Here is an 18,860-nt window from a genome sequence, read left to right as displayed (position 1 = left end):
CCTCCCCAACTCGAAGTAGCTGTCGCCCACAACTAGAACCTGCTCCTGACCTTAACCGAAACACTTACAACACCTACTAGGGGTCGTGGTGGGGCTAGTGGCCGCCGCCGCTGTGATAACCTTTCAGTGGGGAAAGCATACAGGTGAGTCCAATTAGCACCCATGTGGATGCGTACTTTCTTGGTCGGCCCTGCATTTTCTTTCCTCCTTTTCGTCACCCACAGGATGCCGTTCTCAAGAACCTGCTCCATGTTTCGGGTCATTCTGCTCCAATTGCGGGGGCCGCCGTACAGGGCGCTCCCAATGCAGACGGGCATGGGGTCTACCCTCGGGATCCTGGCCCTTCCATTCCCAGTTCCCTTCAATGTGAGTCTCCGCCCACGTCCAGGTTTCTCGTGGGTCCGTGAAGTGCACTGTGGTGCTGTTATGTTGAATCTTGAGCGAGGCCGGGAAAAGCAGTCCATATTTTATGTTCATGAAGTGGAGTTTCCTTTTCAGGTGTTCGAAGGATTGCCTAACCTTTTGCACCTTTTGGGTATAGTCCGGAAAGAAAGCAATTCTGGAGCCATTATGAGTGATCGTCCCTTTTGTGCGGGCCATTTGTAGAGTGGCGTCCCTATCTCGATAATACAAAATTTTAGCAATAACTGTTCTTGGAGGGGCGCCTGGAATCGGTCTTCCGGTCGCCATCCGATGGGCCCTCGCTATTCAAAAGAAACTGGAGAAGGATTTTGGAGCACAAAGGTCCATCAGCCACTGTTCCAAAAAGATCTCCATACTAGGCCCCTCTGTATTCTCCGGAAGACCCAGGGTACGGATGTTATTGCGGCGCAATCTGCCTTCTCATTCCTCCACTTGCGCCTCGAGGATTTTCCGACATGGCATTGTTTGTGAGGGTTGTTGGTGTATTCCTCCAAGGTCATCTTGCACTCCAGAGACTCGTTGTTCCACCTCTCCAGTGCGTGAGGTTAATTTTTAGAGGTCATGTCGGAGGAACAATACCTCAGCGAGATGCCGCCATTTTATTCTCCATGGAGGAGCGAGAGTTGGCAATGGCGGCCATCACGTCTTTTAGCATTAAGGTTTCAGCTGCCGGAAGTGAGGCCATCTGCGGTTCAGCGTTCGCCGTGGGAGTGGAGGCGGTAGTTGCGTACTGATCCATGGTGCTCTGTTTGGCGGCTTTCTTGGTTTTATCTTTACCCATTTCCAAGGCCAGCGCTTCTAGCGAGCAAGGGTTCTGCAATGTCAGTGGGTTCAGTGCACGGAGTCCGGTTATCCGTAGCAGTTTCCACGCGTAGGAGCCAGATGTGTCAGGGCACCAGGGGGGTGCCTCTCCTTTCTGTGAATCGGCACTGCGGGCCTATTACCGACTCAGCAGAGTGGTGGTATTTTTCCCTTTTTTGTAGGGGGGCATTGCATATCTCGGCCAGGAATGTCAACCGTGGCTCTTGAGGTGCGGTACGGTGTAGGTCCCAGGCGGTATGTGTAGCTGGCCACTGCAACTCTGGTTACCTGCACTGCCTTTGATAGTTGCCACACAGCAGGTGCCTTCACTCCACCACGTTCAGTAGTGTCCCTCTGGGCAAAACACGCCCCTCTTCAAAAGTTGAAAACCCTTTGCTTCGTTGGAGTCTAAAGTGTAATCAATTGTGGTTACTTGCCTGGCTCTCGCGTAGCCCTAACGTCCACTGGATGGATAGGTCTACATTCATCGGCCCGGAGTTAGGGTAAGTGGGCCTGCGTGCCTCCTGTGCGTGGTCGTTGGTGTAACGGACATTCATCCGGGTCCCCGTTGCACTGAAACGGGCCTGGTCTTGTGTTTCAGCTCCCCCGTTAAGTTCTGCCAGTATACCTCCACCACACGAGTCTTAGTAGGGAGGGATACGGGTCTGGTTCCGCCACAGCTGCCTCGGTCACTGCGAGTATGGTGGGGGAGGATCAGGTACCTCTGCGGTGTGCCAGCTGTATCACGGCCCTCAATCCCAGGGCCTCCTCTCCACCCGGCCCACAGCCACCTTTGCGTTACAGATCTCTCCCTGGGCGGAGGGGGGGTGACCGCTGAGTGTTGCTGGTCCAGAGGGGGGGCCGCGCAGGCAGATAGGTCAGCGCCGTCTCTCCACGTAACGCCGGGAGCTGGTCTATCTCATCTGGGCACATCCGTCTTTACACAGGGGGTTCTTTCCATGTGTCTTCCCCCGGCATCCTATTGCCTGTATCAGCCCCTTCAATCACGTACCCTCGCCCGCTCTTCTGTCACAGTGGGCTCCGGTTTTATTTGCGGGTGGCGGCCCGGCACAGCAGTATCCTCTCTCCTGTAAGTGGTGCCTCGGGGGGAGTCCGGGGCTGGGGGGAGGAGGGGAACCAGGAGACTGTACACCCCTCCAATTGCACTCACTGGCGGGTGTCGGTCACTGTTTCTCCACCAGTCCTGTGGTCTCCCGTGCGCCCCCCCCCCGCCTCCGGACGCATCCACCCATCACAGTAGTGCTGTCAGTGGCGCTTGTGGGGCCCCTCCGTCACACACCGCAGTCTCGCCACAACCAGCAGTGTCCACCCAGTTTCACCCATCCGCTGCGGCGACTCCATCCAACCGCTCGTCTGTATGCACACCGTTCTTGCTCCCCCCGCTTCAGTCGTCCGATGCAGGTTATAGCAGCAGCTCCAGCCGGTATTTCAGCGTAGCAGCCCTTCACCCCAGCTTGGGTGGGCTGCGACGGCCATTTTGGTGGCGCACTTCTCGCGTCTGGCAAACACTGTAAAACATCTCTGACAGGATGTTGATTCCGCAGATCACACCACAAACGATTGTGCAGCATATATTCACCCCTCTGTGGGTGCGTTTCCTACAGTTTGCGCCCCACCGAACAGGATAGTTTTACAGGATTGTCGGCGGCCGCAGGATTTCCAAGAACTCACTTCCTTGCCGCTTGCATGCTGGCCATGTCCCCCCCAGTTCACTTCTTTTTGAATGGTTGCCTTGATTTCTCATGATGTACAGCAAGTGCGTTTGTATCGCCACTACGAATTGTGGCGAACTATCAATGTAGTTTTGTTGGAGCTGGTCTTAGAACAATCCCGAAAGCATCCTTGCACCTTAGAGATCCCTAACTAGCAAAGAGCTGTTGCTTGTTGGGCACTAATGTTCTCATTCCTGCCGCATTCTTTCCCATCTGAACCTCTGGAGTACACCCTTGCAGCTCCATAGCAATTGTATCTAAGGTCACACTGTGGACGACCAGAAAGAGCTTTTTGGGAAGTTGCAGAGCTGTAAGCCTCTAGCCATTCCTGGAACCCTTATGCATCTCACCCTTTGCCCCAAGGCATCCTGCAATTGTTTGAAAACAGGTGCTTAGATGGAGAAATGTAGTAATCCTGTGAATCTGTAAAAACTCGATTTGTAGTGGTTCAGCATATGCATGCAAAGAAACACACAAATGATGCACAGTTGTGACCACACACACTTAAATTGAAATCTTGTATTCTGATAGACCTACCCCATTGGAAGCTGTTGAACAATTTGCACGTCCATTGCACGAGGCGAAACATGATCACTATCCATTTTCCATTGATCTAACCGCTAAGGAGGCCACGAGCAATGGAGAATCTCCTTGCAGTGGCCATAAATCAACTATGAACAACAGAAGGTTGATGTGGGAAAAGATGGAGCTAAACTTTACTATTCCAGATTATCTCAGAAAAATTCTTCCACTCCTCGAAGTAGTCTTTTCACAATACAGAGTACATGACCAGGTCCCATAGATCATTAACTTGTCTCTAACAGAGATTTTACAAAATCATTTGACTCAACCTTGTAAAACTATAGCAGCTAGAGGGGCTAAGGAAAGAAATAATGGATGGTTTGATTGGGAGTGCAGCATTAAATAAAAAAGGTAACTATCAGCAGCGTTAAAAGCATACACATACTATAGACAGACCATTCCAATAATGCTATGCAAGTACAAAGAAATGATCAAATGGGACAAAAGGACTCTCCCTCGATAGATGGGTGAGGCTGAACGAGGCAATTGGATAGAGGGATTAGAAATCCTTCTGGCTCAAATCTCCATTCCAACCTTCGTGTAATATAATATATAGTTTGGACCAAGTAACCACAAACATATCGTTACTGATAGAGATGGGAAAGGTTGACATTGAATTTATGGGCGAGAATTAATGCGATTTAAAATGGTTCTCTTACCTAAGATCTTGTATTTTATTGAATCCATCCCTCTGTTGATATATAAAAAAAAAATTGATAAAAATTGATAAACTCTTTCAATCCTTTTTTATGGGGTCCTGGGAAAAAGCCTCATGTTCCAAAGTACATACTGATGCAAAATGTTGAAGGGGGATTTGGATATCCAGATTTAATGAAATATTAGAGCATTTTTACAAAGAGAGTTCATATTACTTTAGAGAAAAAAACGCAAAGGAACCGATTTGGTTGTGCTTGGAAAGGGATATGTGTGCACCATATGATCTAGGGAATATTTATGGTATGGGTAAATTACCAAGTAAACGATTAAAACTAATCCCATTGGTGGCAACTAGACAGGCGATAGTCGTGATTTAGAGAAAATGGACAGGGCTATGGCTTCAGTCCAGATGCAGCTTTATGGTATAATGAAGCTTTGCAAGTTAATAATAAATGTCTGAGTTGGATTAGTTGGATAAAAAAGGGAATTCTGAGGGTAGAGGATATGATGGATGGAGACCGATTGTTGTGTGTTGAGGAATTAGTGTAGATATGGTTTAAGACATAGAGAAATGAATAGATACTTGGCTTTAGCTTCCATGATTAATCTGAGGATGGATATGGCTGGTGGTTCTGTTAGGAAGAAACCAGAGATTAGCAAATTATTAGGTCAAGAATACAGTGTGCGAACTTGTCCACAATTTATGCCTTTTAATGATAAACTTCCATTAGCATGGACTGGATTGAAGGAAAATTGGTCGTATGATGTTAATAGGGTCATTTCTGATGTGGATTGGAGAGATATTCTGAAGGTGAATTTGAATTTAGGAGCAGACATGGGTTTGCACTTGATTCGACAAAGTTATTGGACACCAGTTAAGATGTTTAAATTAGGGCTCCAATCAAATGATTTATGCTGGTGTTGCGATATTGGTAGAGGCACTCTTTTACATTTGCTATGGGAATGCCCGGGAGTACAATTTTTTTGGAAGGATGTCATTGATAGGATTGATTTGATTTTTGGAATATACTTGCAAAGATCCGCAGCAAACATAATTTTACTATCGCATAAAGAAAGGTGTGTGCATGCTAGAAAACATACTTGCTGGATAGACAGGGCCATGATGGTAGCAATTAAGCTAATTCTCAGGATTTGGAAAAAGAGGAAAACGCCTAATGTTGAAGAGTGGTTAACGGAGTTGCAAGTTTTATCACAATATGATAAGGTTTCATTGAAAAATAAAGATAAAGAAGAGGACTACATGAAGTTATGGGGACCGTTTGTGGCTCTTTATGATTGATATGGCGGTAGGGCTGTAATAGATGTGGCATCTATGGGAGAAGGTGGGGTGAGATGGAGGTGGGTGTTTTTTTTTTCTTTTTTTTTCTTTATTTATTTTTTTTTTCTTTCCACTTGGGTTGTCTTTTGTGTTTTTGTGTATACCTGTCAGTTTGTCTATTATGTTTCACAGGATATGGGTATTTTGTTGGAATGAACGATGTATGATGCTTAAGACGTTCTGCAAATTTGGTTGTGACAGATTAATGTGAGACATTGTTTACTTTATATGTATTTATTACTGTTGCAAACTTAATAAAGTTTTAAAAAAAAGAAATCTTTCTGGCTGATTGCTTATGTGGGGGATAGGGAGGAGGGTAACCCCTTTGAAGTGTCAATCGCGAGGATTTATGGTTTGCACTCTTCTCTGACCTATATAAAGAGAATCGAGAGGAATTTGGAAGAACACCACCAGATACCCCCGTCTAGATGGAGTGTGCCTGTCTGGAATTCACCTTCAAGGCGGTGTAAGGTGCTGTTGGATCATAACGTGCAGGCGAAACCCCTGGCCCGAACATGCCAGTCGATGTGTAGAAACTAGAACCTAAAGTATGGATTGTATACCTTCAATCCATAATCTTATTTGCAAGATGGGTAAAGTACCGATACCTAGTCGCAACCAGATTGTGCCATTATGCAAGAAGTGGATGCGTAACTACCGCCCCATTTCCCTGCTAGACGCCTCCAGGAAAAGTTTGGCCAACTGATTGTGAAGAGGCTAGAGGAATGATTCATTGGGACGAAATGTATTGGTGACCTCCAAGTAGCTTTTAAAAGGGGCCTGCACACAATAGACCAGCCCTTTAGTTTAGGTGCACTGATCGACAAATGTGTTTATCTGGCCTTTGGTGTATGCTATTCTACTTAATTGTCGACCTCAAAACAGCCTTTGATGGAATCCCACCTTCCGAGTTGTGGAAAACCCTAATGAGTAAGAACATTGCCAAATCCCTCTTGAGGGCTGTTCTCTTATACTTTTCACAAACAATGCAGCTGTTGTGAGGTGTGAGCTAGGAGGTGAAACTTCTAAACAGTTCCTTGTCGAAAAAAGGGTCAGACAGGGATGCGTTCTCACCCCAACACTCTATTTTAACGATGTGGTGAGCAGCCAATCTGGTTTATACAGAGTCTCTTAAATTGGTTGAGCAGAAAATTAATGTTTTTATGTGCAAATGATGCAGTTCTCATCTCTTGCACACCTAGTGGTGTTGCAACAATTTAGTGAATTCTGCGGTAAGAAAGGTCCGACCATTAACCCAGCTACGTCAAAGTACATGAGATGTTGGAAGAAAATGAAAAAGTACACTAACCTATTAATTAAGGTTAGAAATTCCCTGATTGTTGATGTTGTTGTTTATCTGGTTTTTATGTTTATTAGCAATGGAAAGTAGTCTATACAAATTTAGAAAGCTAATGTCACACTCTCCAAATGAAGTATGGCTGTTAACTTTGCAAATAAATTTGTGAACAATGTGGCTGTACCTGCACTGGAGGTGTATAGATCCCAAGTAGTCAGTGCAGCGATTTATGGGGCCGAATTATGGGGCCATAGAAGCCTTGTAAGCGTAACCAACTCTACAAATACTTTTCTTTAAAAAAAAAAGTACTCTTGCTGCCAAAAAGCACCCCAAACAAGCGTATTTCGAGCTATGCCGCGCATGGATAAGTGACAACATAGCGATAAGTCGCTGCTGTATTGGGCAAAACTATGGTCCAGTAGCTAGTTGGTCAGTTAGGTGGCGTTACAGGACTTGATGGTCCTTGAGGGGGCACTTAAGCTCCATTGGTTTGTTCACATAGTCACTGTTCAATCAGCTACAATTATACCAACATTGGGAGAAACCAATGCAACCCAACAGCAACGCAATTATGAAGGATGTGTATACGGACTGGGCACGAGCTAGAAGAGTGGCGAGCTGTTTGGCACTGGCCATAGGTAGGAATTATCGAAGTCTACTTATGAACGCGAGAGTTATTTAATGAAAATTAAGTTGCCGTTTGCACGTTCAGATGGAGATGAGACTGAACATTCTCCCATTGGCACCTCGAACAACTTGTGGTTTTAAACAGGGACATATTGTTGCCCTTTTTGTGAAGGCATGTTTACGAATTCCTCCCTCATTTCCTGTTTGTTAGTCCTGGCTATCACAAGATTCTCCAGCACAATTTCATCATGAACCATGTAGTAAGTCTGTTAGCTGATGCAGTAGCACTGCAAACAATTTAGCTAGAGCCTTGAGAAGGAAGAATTCATCTTGTCTCAGACTGATGGTTTTAGAGGGTTTATAGAACTCTAGGCATTTGTGGCATTTTATTAGTGCTTTTCAATGTCCAATATTGAACCATGAATTGTATAACCTATATACGTCCTTTACTGATTTTTAAGTTTGATTTTATAGCCTAGGCTCTGAATTGCTTTGATTGAAATTGAAATCTATATACTATTTGGATTGACTAACAGACTTTGACTCTGTATCTGATGCTTTGTCCCATATCTGGTAGCACTCTGATGAATTGTGAGTATTTGAAACCTGTCAAGATATAGCAGGATTATTTGTGCAGTGTTTATGACCTTATTATAATTTGTAGTCTTTTTGTTTGTCTTTCCACATAGGCTGCCTGTGAATTTATAAAAGCAAATGTCAATCCAAACTGCGTGGACTCACTATTCTATGCTGCCCAATCCATCCAGACCCTGTCTGACTGTGAGGTACGTATACAATTTGGTGGTATGTTTGTAATCAAATGTTTCTGCTCTAGAAAAAGCGTGATGGATACAATAATTAGTGCAAAGTATTCAACGTCTTATTTTGACTGTAAAAATGCAACTAGCTCCATGGCTAAGTATTTAACATGTGTGAATAATACCACCACTTTTTTTTTTTTTTTTTACCCCTTCCCATTTCACAACCTGCTTGTTGTCTTTGTTTCCCTAAAAGTCGTTTGAGGGCACATGACAGTCCCTTTTCCCTGTGTGAGTAAGAGGGAGTAGCTTGCCATCTTTGGCTACTGGATGCCTTTATTTGCCCCCCCTTCCACCTGACGATCAGACGTTTAAACTTTCTTTTATATAGAGTATGACAAAACTAGTGTTTGGGGTGTGGGGGGTTGAGGGGCGGTGGGGTTGCAGGGCAGAGGGGAGTGGCCTAGGCTTTGTGTGCTTTCTAATAAAGGAACATTTCACAAAAATACCACCCAGTCAGTCTCCTTGTTCTGATTGGCCACAAGGACCAACGCAGCTTCCCACAATTGCCAATATTCACCATCCTTGAAGCCCCTCTTAGAAGGCATCTGCAGGGAGTCTTGAGTGGCACATTTGTTTAAATTAAAAACTGCAGGTCCTGCTTGTTAATCACACTTCTGAAAACAGCAAAAGGTTTGTGGCTTTGTATTGGGGTGCTGACTTCTCTGATTTCATTCCATAACTTCTTGGCAATGCCTTTTGGAATCTAGCACTATATTTTGCAGAAACACTACTGGTTCTGGGAAGACCACATTATTGCACCTACAAAGGTTAAACAGAAAAGTCTAAGCACGCCCTCACTTGCTAACATGACTGAGTAGAAGAGCTTTGACTAGAGAATGAGGAGCTTTGTGTAAAGAACGTTTAAACAACACAAGTGTTTTCCAAGCAATAGAAATAATTAGAGTACATAAATACTTAATTTAACATGAAGATGGTATACTAGAAGTTAAGTTAAAAACGTATACACTTACGTTTAGAGTTGGGTGTCCGATTGAGGCACTCCTCACCCATGAGAATTAATGCAGTAATAAGCAGTTGGATACCTATGGGTTTGTAGCACCTCACCGCATTTATTGCTTTTGAAATGTTTCATAAGCAATACTTATAATAGCTTAGTGTTGGGAGGCAAAGTTGAAAAGGTATTACAGGCTTATAAAATAAGGCTACTCTAGTTCATAGTAACTAAACTTAATTAGTCCATGCCTAACATGTTTAATGATGTTTAATTAACCCTGGGCCATCAGTCATTCATGTTTAAAACATCCTATGCCGTGTCCCTAGCTCTAAAAGGCAGGCCGGCATAGTCTCTGGTTTTATGAACATAATCAAACATACCTTGTCAGGGAAATGAAAGTTCTTGCAATTAAATTTACACTTGACAAGAGTTATCATTTTAATGCATTTTAATAAGATCCTATTATCTTCTGAGGGTTCTCAACCTCATTAAACAAGTTAGAGCGAAAACAGATGTAATATAGCATCAAACCTATGAACGTGATTGTCTTGTAAGCAAGGAGCATGTTTATATTCAAATGATGAAACAATGTTCAGTTTAAAAACAAGGGAACCACATCCTTCTAAGCGATGCTTCATGCCTCACATTATGCTTTATGGCAGCGGGACAATCCACTTGGTACTCACTTTTTGGAATGGAACTATAATCATATGGCATCTGCTGCGCTGGACCTGGCGGTGGGTGTCTCTCCTCTCCCCACCCTCTCCCGGCTTCAAAGCAAAGGCAAATCTGCTGGCCTCTACTCGGTCTTTTCTATGTGTCATGCTGGGCCATATATTTATTGACAACCTGACTGCCCTGTATGTTTGGATTATATACTCCTTTTTCAGGCAGTCGTGCCTTTTTTTTCATCGGGGGGGAGATCTGTACCCTTGCCGAATCCTCCCCTGCAAGCTATGTTGGAAGGCTTTCTGTTATCTACTTTTCAACTTTTACTCGGTGCTTGCCATTGTAACCTATGGGACTGAGTCTGCAAATGTGAGAAATGCTCACTTTTTAAACTTATTTGCATCAACTGGCAACTTCCGGTTCTTGAGTCTTTATCAGATGGCAACTAACGGGTACTCCCCTGCTCCTCCAAAAATGTCGAGGACAACATTGGCTCCCTTGTTCCAGCCTTGGCTAATTTCTGCATTTACTCCTTTGCCACTGGTTCCTTCCCGCTACGCCTCAAGCATTCCCTTGTGCACCCTCTCCTCAAAAGCCTACCACCCCATCTCCATCACCCCCTTCCTGTGCAAATTCTTGAGAAGCTAGTCATTTCCCAGCTGATCCACCACACTGAATCTGTTGGTTGTCTCCAGGACCACCAGTCTGGCTTCAGAGCAGAAACTGCACTCCTGAACACCCTTGAAGACTTGCTCTCAAATCTCGATTCCAACTCGCCTTTGTTAGGGAGAATTCTAATTTCTGTGCTTATTCTCTTCAACCTTAGAGACCCCCAGCTCTTTTGCCGGACGACCTCGTCCTACTTCGGGAGGGTCGTTAGACTCCTGGAGCTTCTGGATTGCAGACGTTTCACTTGACTACGGATTTCTCGACCCCAGGCACTCGGTTCTTGCAGCAGTGAAGAAGTACAGCCAATCGTGGAAGATGGTCCAGTGGAGTTCGTCTCAGGGTTGATTGGTCTCACTAACCCAAGGGAAGAAGTCTGCCCTTCCGGAGCTTCTCTTGTCGGTCAAGGAGTTTCAGCAAAACAGCAGGGCTTCACAGGGCAATTCAAAGGTCCAGGAGGATGCAGCAAGCTTTGTTCACGGTTTCTTGAAGTGTTCCTCCCAGTGGTCAACTCTGACTCTAGTCCCAAAACCCTCGCCTTTTAAGCAGATTTCTCCCATTCATGCACAGCCAAGGCTGTCAATCACACAGCAGGGTGACTGTCCTGAAAGGACAGCCATCCAATCAGGACTGGTTGCATTCAGACATTCCTAGAGACAAAGGACTGGGGAGTTTGGGAACCTCCCTCACAGCCTGCCTTTCCAGACACACTGGAGCCAGTGGTGGGGTTCAGGGATGAACAAAGGGCTCAAACCTGGTTTGGCGCACAGTATAGAACCCAAGAAAGACCTCACAAACAGAAAATGGGGGGGGGGGACAGACGACCAGGGCCATATTTTGCAAAATGGTCACCCATGGGTCCTATACTGCAGCTGAGGATTCAGCCTGTGGTAGAAAAGCACAATGGTATGAAAATTAAACCACTGCCACCAGCCATTTAAAGTAGTGAAGGTAAAATAATAAATTTTACATGAGAATGTAGGATAAGGGACTACTAAGTAATCCCCCAGCACTCCACATAAAATGGGGCGTACTGGACCTACAAAGAGAAAAGGTAAGTAAAGTCAATTTCACTTTACTATTCTTGGGAACAGTAGTTCCCACAAGAAATGGTATTATGAGAAATCTAAAGGATTTCTCTGTGACACTGCGCTGAAGTAGATGCCTATGGAGTTTGCCAGACTCCAAAAACGAAGGAAACGCATAATCCAAATCGGGTCAAAACACATGAGGGAGTGAAAGGTCTCCCTCACTCCAGGGTTAAAATTAAAAAGTCCTAAAGTCCAGCAAAAGAGCTGGGGGTCTCTAAGGTTGAAGGGAATTAGCACAGAAATTAGAATTCTCCCTAACAAGACTTCATTGGAAGATTCAGGTATACTCGCATGCCCTGAGAACCTGTTTAACCTTTTTCCTTCCTTTTTAACCTTTCCTTTCTGCAACCTCAGAATCTTCAAAGTACAACTAGTGATATACAAATGCCATTACTGTCCTTGTGAATGAAGTCACCTCCGGGTGTAGGAAGTGTGTAATAAGCATATCCAAAGAGTATCCACTAGCATGTGCTGATTCTGGAAAAAGTATTTTAAAGTAGATATGATTGTTACATATATCGTCCTTTTTAAAGAACGCATATTTAAAAATTGATGTTAAAATATTTATATCTGAAACCTTGAGTGTAAGTTTTACTTGTATTTGCGAATTTCATTCCTACAGGCGCTACAGCTCCCATTTACCCCTCTTGAAATAGGACTTGCTGCTCAGTCACACTACCAACTTGTGTATTACAGACCTATACCAAAAGGTGGGTTACCTAATGTTAGGCGGAAACCTGTGCAGTTCCCTCTGGGACCACTGCAAAAGATTTAGGACTACAGGTGTTTGGCAGTAAACCCACTTGGTAGCAGTCTGTACCACACAGATTCACTTGGTAGCTGTGGCTGAGCAGTCAGACTTCCCTCAAGAAGAGTTAGGCAGTATGTGGAGTATACAAAATAGGGCAATTTACACAGTCGAACAAGCAAACACGGAACAAGGCTTCGGTGTAAAGATATATAGTGTTTTATTTATAAAAACACATCTATGAAAACACACTAGCACTAATACGGTAAACACTTCAAGCACAATTACTATACAGAAAATCAATCCCCCTAACAATAGTTCGACAAGTCTAGGTTCAACGGCACCACTTATTTGCAGACAGAGGTGAATGCTTTAACCTAGATGGCACTTTAGTATTCGTTAGGGAGAGAAAAGGCAGGGTATGAAATCAACTCGGTACCAACACTTTTACAAACAAATGCAAGGCAAGTAAGGCAGGGTCTACTGTAGATCGCAAAGTCAGAGGCCAGGCCCACTCGGAGAGAGGCAAGACCATATGTCCCAAAAAGTGGAAATGCACTTCGAGTCTTTGTCGCAAATTGTTATGGAAAGATTGGACCAGTTCAGAACAGAAAGTTAAGAAAGCTTGGAGGCGACCCAATGGAGAGGCGAGGATGAAGACACCTCACGCTACCCGTCACGAGGGAAGCCTGGCGGACACGGTACCTTGTTTGTGGAGAGACAGCTCCGGCGGGGGCAGTTGTTCCTGGTGGTGGATGCACGTCGGGTCTTTGCCAAGAGAAGAGATGATCTCGTCGTCGAAGGAAAGTTGAAGATAGTTGCACCACCAGGCAAGAGACCAGCCGCGGAGTACTCCGTCACAAGGCACCACCTTTTGGTCGCGGTACAGGGGTAGTGGCTATCCGGTTGCCGGGGTGCTCTGCACGGGCAATTCGACCACTACGTCCTGGAACGAAGAAAAAGCAAAGGAGGCTGGTTGTTCCCACCAGTCAGGGGAAGAGACTCTCCGGCGGGGAGATCTCCTCTGTCGTCGGGAAGATCTCCTCTGTCGTCGGGAAGTGGTGAGTCGGTTCAGCAGGGCTCCACCGGAGGTGTCGTCGTTGCAGGTAGGCTCAGCTTTACCCTTGTCGGATTCTTAGGTCCTGTGGCGACTTCTGAAGATCCAGTCCCTAAGCCCTGTTTTTATGCAGAAAACCCCCATTCATTCAGCCTAGCTGTCAATCAAAACATGCTAAGTGGTGAGCGGGGTGGCTCACCACTTGGGCCAATCACACCAGAGTGCGACTTGAGTTGGCAAGGCAGCTCAGTCCAGGGTGCCTAAACCCCCTCCCACACCCCCTGTGGTACCCAGACAGAATGGCACCACTTTGGAGGGCCTCTGTGCAGAAGCCCGCCAAAAGTGGAACAAAGGGCTCAACCTTTGGTTTAGGAGACAGAGACGAACACAGACGCCATTTTAAAAACCGAGTTCTGGCAGAAAATACCAACCGATAGATTTGTTTAAGACTAATAAACCGGTGGTATGTTAGAGATTAACGAGAAAAAGTATCAACCTCCAACAATGGGAAGAATCCCATAGGGTTATATTCGGGGTCGAATATAACAATTAGTTTCCACTACCACCAGCCAAAACTCGACGAGGGGGGAAGGGACAGTGCCCCCTCGAATAACAGACCCAGGAGTAATCGAATTACCCCTACCAGTACGTCCACAATAGGATGGTTTGTACGAGTTCTGTTAGTAAATTTAGGTCTAGTAAAGCCAATGGTGACTTTACATGCCCGGGGAGACAGTAGTCAGTCCCCGGGTATGGCGTCTATGATGGTCCGCTAGGACGCCCCAGTGCTACGGCACGGAGGGTGCGGAGTAACACACATAGAAAAACATATGAGACCCTATGGAGTAAAAGACCCCATAGCCCATAGAACACATTGATATTCAAAGAAATTAACCACATACATGTCCAAGAGTGGGAAAAAGAGTCTCACTCTTGGCAGGATGGAAAAAAACAAACTCCTGAAATCCAGCAAAGCTGCTGGGGGACTCACTAGGTTAGGAAATTCAGCCTAAACAGAGAATTCTCCCTAACACTCGCCCCCCCCCAGACTAAGGGACAGGAGGATTTAATCCACTCCTGGATGAATCTCATACCTCTAGTCGATGACATACATCCTAGAGAGACCATCAGCATTTTGGTGGTGACACCGTGACCTGTGCTCAATGGTAAAATCAAACCCTTGCAGGCAGATCGACCATCTCAGTAGTTTTGGGTTTTCCCCTTTCATTTGCATTAACCATCTCAAGGGTTGGTGGTCCGTCTGACAAAAGTAGAACCATACAAGTATGGCCTAAACTTCTTCAGAGCCCACACGATAGCAAAGCACTCTTTCGATAGTTGCCCACCTTGTTTCAGGATCCTTCAGCTTGCGGCTGATGAAGCAAACGGGGTGCTCCCTACCTTTCCCATCCAGTTGACTGAGTACGGCACCTATTCCTACATTTGAAGCATCTGTCTGCACAATGAAAGTTTGGCGGTAATCAGGAGCTCTGAGTACTGGGGCTTGGCAAAGAGCCTTTTTCAGGGTTTCAAAAGCCTGATTGCACTCCTCGTTCCATCTAACCTTTTTAGGAAATTTGGGCGAGGAGATGACATTCAGTGGAGAAGCTATGGTCCCATAGTTCTCGATGAAATTCCTGTAATACCCAGTGAGGCCTAGGAAGGCTCTCACTTGGGTCTGAGTAGTAGGTGTTGTCCAATTTTGCACAGCTTCAATCTTACTGAGCAAAGGCCTTATTTCTCCACCTCCTACCTCATGTCCAAGATAGACTACCTTACTCTGTCCAATTTGGCATTTACTCGCCTTTTTGGTCAGATTGGCTCGTCCAAGAGCCTGCAAAACATCTCTTAGGTGGGTTACATGTTCTTCCCAGGAATTGCTGAACACTGCGATGTCATCCAAGTATGCCATGCAGAAGTCCTCCATCCCATTCAGAACCTGGTTTACCATCCGTTGAAATGTAGCAGGTGCATTCTTCAATCCGAAAGGCATCACCTTAAACTGGTATAAGCCAACGGGGGTAGAAAATGCAGTTTTCTCCTTGGCATGGTCTTTCAGGGCTATTTGCCAATAGCCTGACGTCAAGTCAAATGTGCTGAGGAACTTGGGGCGCCAAGTTTATCCACCAACTCATCTGTTCTTGGCAAAGGGTGGGCATCAGTCGTGGTGACTGCATTAAGAGCTCTATAATCCACGCAGATACTAAGTTCTTTAGATCCGGCCTTTGGTACTAACACAACTGGGCTAGACCATGGACTAGTAGAGGGCTCTATTACCCCGAGATCAAAAATCTTGCTGACCTCACCTTTGATGTGGGTTTGTACGTTTTCTGACATTCGGTATCCTCTGCTTTTGACTGGCAGATAGTCACCAGTGAGTATTTCATGCTGGCCCCAAGGGGTCAAGCCTGGTGAAAGTGAGAACAGAGAGGCAAACTGATTCAACATAGATTTGCACTCTTCGTGTTGCTCAGGTGTCGGATTTGAAGAGAGATTTACTCCTTCAATTTTTTCGTCTAAAGGTAAGCCTCTGAGGAGATCCGGAAGAGTTTCACTCTCTTCTTCTTCCTCTGATGATGCTAGAAGCAACGCCCCTACATCAGGTCTCGAGACATACGCTTTGAGTCGGTTGGTGTGGAAGACTGTCGGAGCCTCCTTGGGATTGCCCAAGTCCACCAGATAGTTGACCTCTCCGAGTTTACCCACAACTCTGAAGGTTCCCATCCATTTGTCTTGCAAGGCCCTCTGCCTTGTTGGGATCATAACGAGAACTAGCTGGTCTTGAGTGAACTCAACCATGTTAGCCTTTTGATCATGCCAGTGCTTGACCAATGCTTGTCCAGCTTTCAAGTTATCGCTTGCTTCTGCCATCATGTGCGACATGCTCCTCCGGAGACCTATCACGTAGTCAGTCACTCTGACTGGCTTGGGGGAAGGAGCACTCTCCAACCCCTCCTTAATCAGGGCCAATGGACCTCTGACGGGATGACCATAGAAAAGTTCAAAGGGAGAATAACCTACTCCCTCCTGAGGGACTTCTCTATAAGCAAATAGAAGGCATGGCAGTAGAAGGTCCCACTTTCGTTTAAGGGGTTCTTCTAAAGCACCTATCATGCTCTTCATGGTTCGGTTGAACCGTTCTACCAACCCATTGGTTTGTGGGTGGTAAGCTGTTGAGAACTTGTAAGTAACTCCACAGGTTTTCCACATGGCCTTCATGTAGTGGGACATAAAGTTTGACCCCCTGTCAGAGATTACTTCCTTAGGAAACCCGACCCTGGTAAAAATACCAAGGAGGGCCACAGCCAGAGCTGTAACAGTCCTCATAGGAATTGCCTCAGGATACCTAGTAGCATGGTCTACTACAACAAGTATAAACCTGTTGCCTGAGGAAGTTGTAGGGTCAAGGGGACCAACAATGTCAATCCCTACTCTCTCAAATGGGACTCCCACAACGGGGAGAGGCACTAACGGTGCCACATTCTTGGCGCCAACCTTACCAGAGGTCTGGCAGGTGTGGCAACTCCTGCAGTGTTTTTCTACTTCGGCCCCCATCTTTGGCCAATAAAAGTAGAGAGATAGCCTTTCCTTAGTCTTCATGAAACTCAAGTGACCAGCCAAAGGAATCTCGTGGGCTAACTGCAGGAACTGGGGTCTGTTCTCTTGGGGTACTACAAGTCGTTTGTAGTCTCCAGGTGCAGACTCGGTCGGTTCACTGTAGAAGAGGCCATCTTCCCAGTGCAACCTGTATTTCCCAGGCTCTTGCACTTCATCCTGAGCTTCTGCCTGATGGCGAAGACCTTCCAGAGTTGGACATTCCCTCTGTCCCTTACTGAAGTCTGCCCTGCTGGGTCCACCTTCTGCCAGTAAAGACTGCAGCTCAGGATGGTCAACAGGATCCAGTTCTCCAATGAGTTCCTGGCCTTCCATTAGCTCTTCCTCGGAGTCTAATTCTACCACACAGGGTTGTACCTCCCTTTCAGCCTCAGCTGGAGGTGGAGTTACGGGTGTAACTTTGGACAACCACGGGGAAGTCCTTGTTGGCTGCACTGAAATGCTGGCGGCTGGTTTCGGGGTAGAAGTCTTAGGTTTCCCTTTCGCTTCTGATTTCTTCGAGACAGCGGCCGACAATTCCAGTGGAGCAGGAGTGATTTATTTCTTCATCTCCTGGAGAGTACCGCGCATGGTCCTCTCTCTTGCAGGTCTGGTTAGCTCCTGTAACCGTTTACTAGGAGGTCTGGGGGTATGCGACACAACTCCGAGAGTTTTCAAATCGTTACCCAACAGAACGCGTCCTGGTACCTCACTCTGTATGCTGACCGGTATCTTCACAGTCATGTCGTTACACTGGATGAGAACTGGTAATTGGGGAAGCATCTGCACAGGCCCTCCAGCTAACTTGGTGAGGCGTTTGGGTGCCTTAGCAACATCCTCAGCCTGAAAAAACGATTTATCCACCACCGTTATGCTGGCCCCAGTGTCCCTAATGGCAGGAGTCTCCGGACCATTCACCTGGACACTGTCCTTTATAATACTCTTTAGTATTATCGGGGATAGAATTATAGACGTCTAAATTCTGTTGTTCCCACAGCCCCAGAGACACTAAAACGCTGGCTGAGACTCCAATGGGTTCATCAGCTAGCAGTAGAAAGTTTCCACTTGCCATTTGGACTTCCTCCTCTGGAGTGAAGGCTAAGGAGACAAGCTGGACCCCTGAAGGTTTACCCTTACATCTGGGATCTCCTTTCACGTGGTCAGTCGAGCCACAAACAAAGCATTTACCAAATGCTTTCTGGAATGGTGGCTTGTTCTGGCCTCCTTCCGGTTTGGCACCAGAAGGCACACTATTCTGCTGCGGTTTTCCTTGTGGCTTACCCTTCTGGTTTTGTTTGGGGCCCTCTTTGGAATATGAGTTATTCGAATTCTCTTTTGAGTCTTTCTTAGGCTGTTTTCCCTCATCCTTTTTCTGAGTTGCCCCAGAAAAGTTGCCCTGTTGGCAACCCACAAGTCGGCAGCCTTGGTTAGCTTCCTGGAATCCAATTCCTTCGAATCAGCCAAGTGCTGTCTGAGCTCAGGAGAACAGGCATCATAAATAGACTCCAACATAAAAAGATTCTTCATACCCTCATAAGTGTTCACTTTGTAACCCTTAATCCATCCCTCTAAGTTTTTCAACCCTTCACTCACCCAGGTAGCCCAAGGGGTACTATCATGCTTTTTGAGGGTTCTAAACCTCTTAAGATACTGGGAAGGGGTCTTCCCAAATCTAGCTATCAAAGCTAGTTTCACACTTTCGTACTCTTTCCTATCCTCCTCCCCAACTCCATAACCACATCAGTTGCAACAGGGGGGAGCCTAGAGAACAACCAGGTAAGCAGCTTGTTACCCGTGATG

General features: G+C 45.9%; 1 protein-coding gene across 2 annotated transcripts in view; it reads left to right on the top strand.

The window, feature by feature from the left end:
• Positions 1-18,860, top strand: part of RPN2 (ribophorin II) — a 514,179-nt gene that overhangs the window by 60,539 nt on the left and 434,780 nt on the right. For both annotated transcript variants that reach the window (XM_069652295.1, XM_069652294.1), the window contains exon 3: positions 8,149-8,244. In XM_069652295.1, the coding sequence (XP_069508396.1) occupies positions 8,149-8,244 (96 nt within the window). The remainder of the gene's footprint in view (positions 1-8,148; positions 8,245-18,860) is intronic.

The sequence above is a fragment of the Ambystoma mexicanum genome, chromosome 3p (genome assembly GCF_040938575.1).
Source record: "Ambystoma mexicanum isolate Mex_15411 chromosome 3p, UKY_AmexF1_1, whole genome shotgun sequence".
NCBI lineage: Eukaryota > Metazoa > Chordata > Amphibia > Caudata > Ambystomatidae > Ambystoma > Ambystoma mexicanum.
Note: the sequence above shows the minus strand (reverse complement) of the source record. Positions and strands in the feature narration are given on the sequence as shown.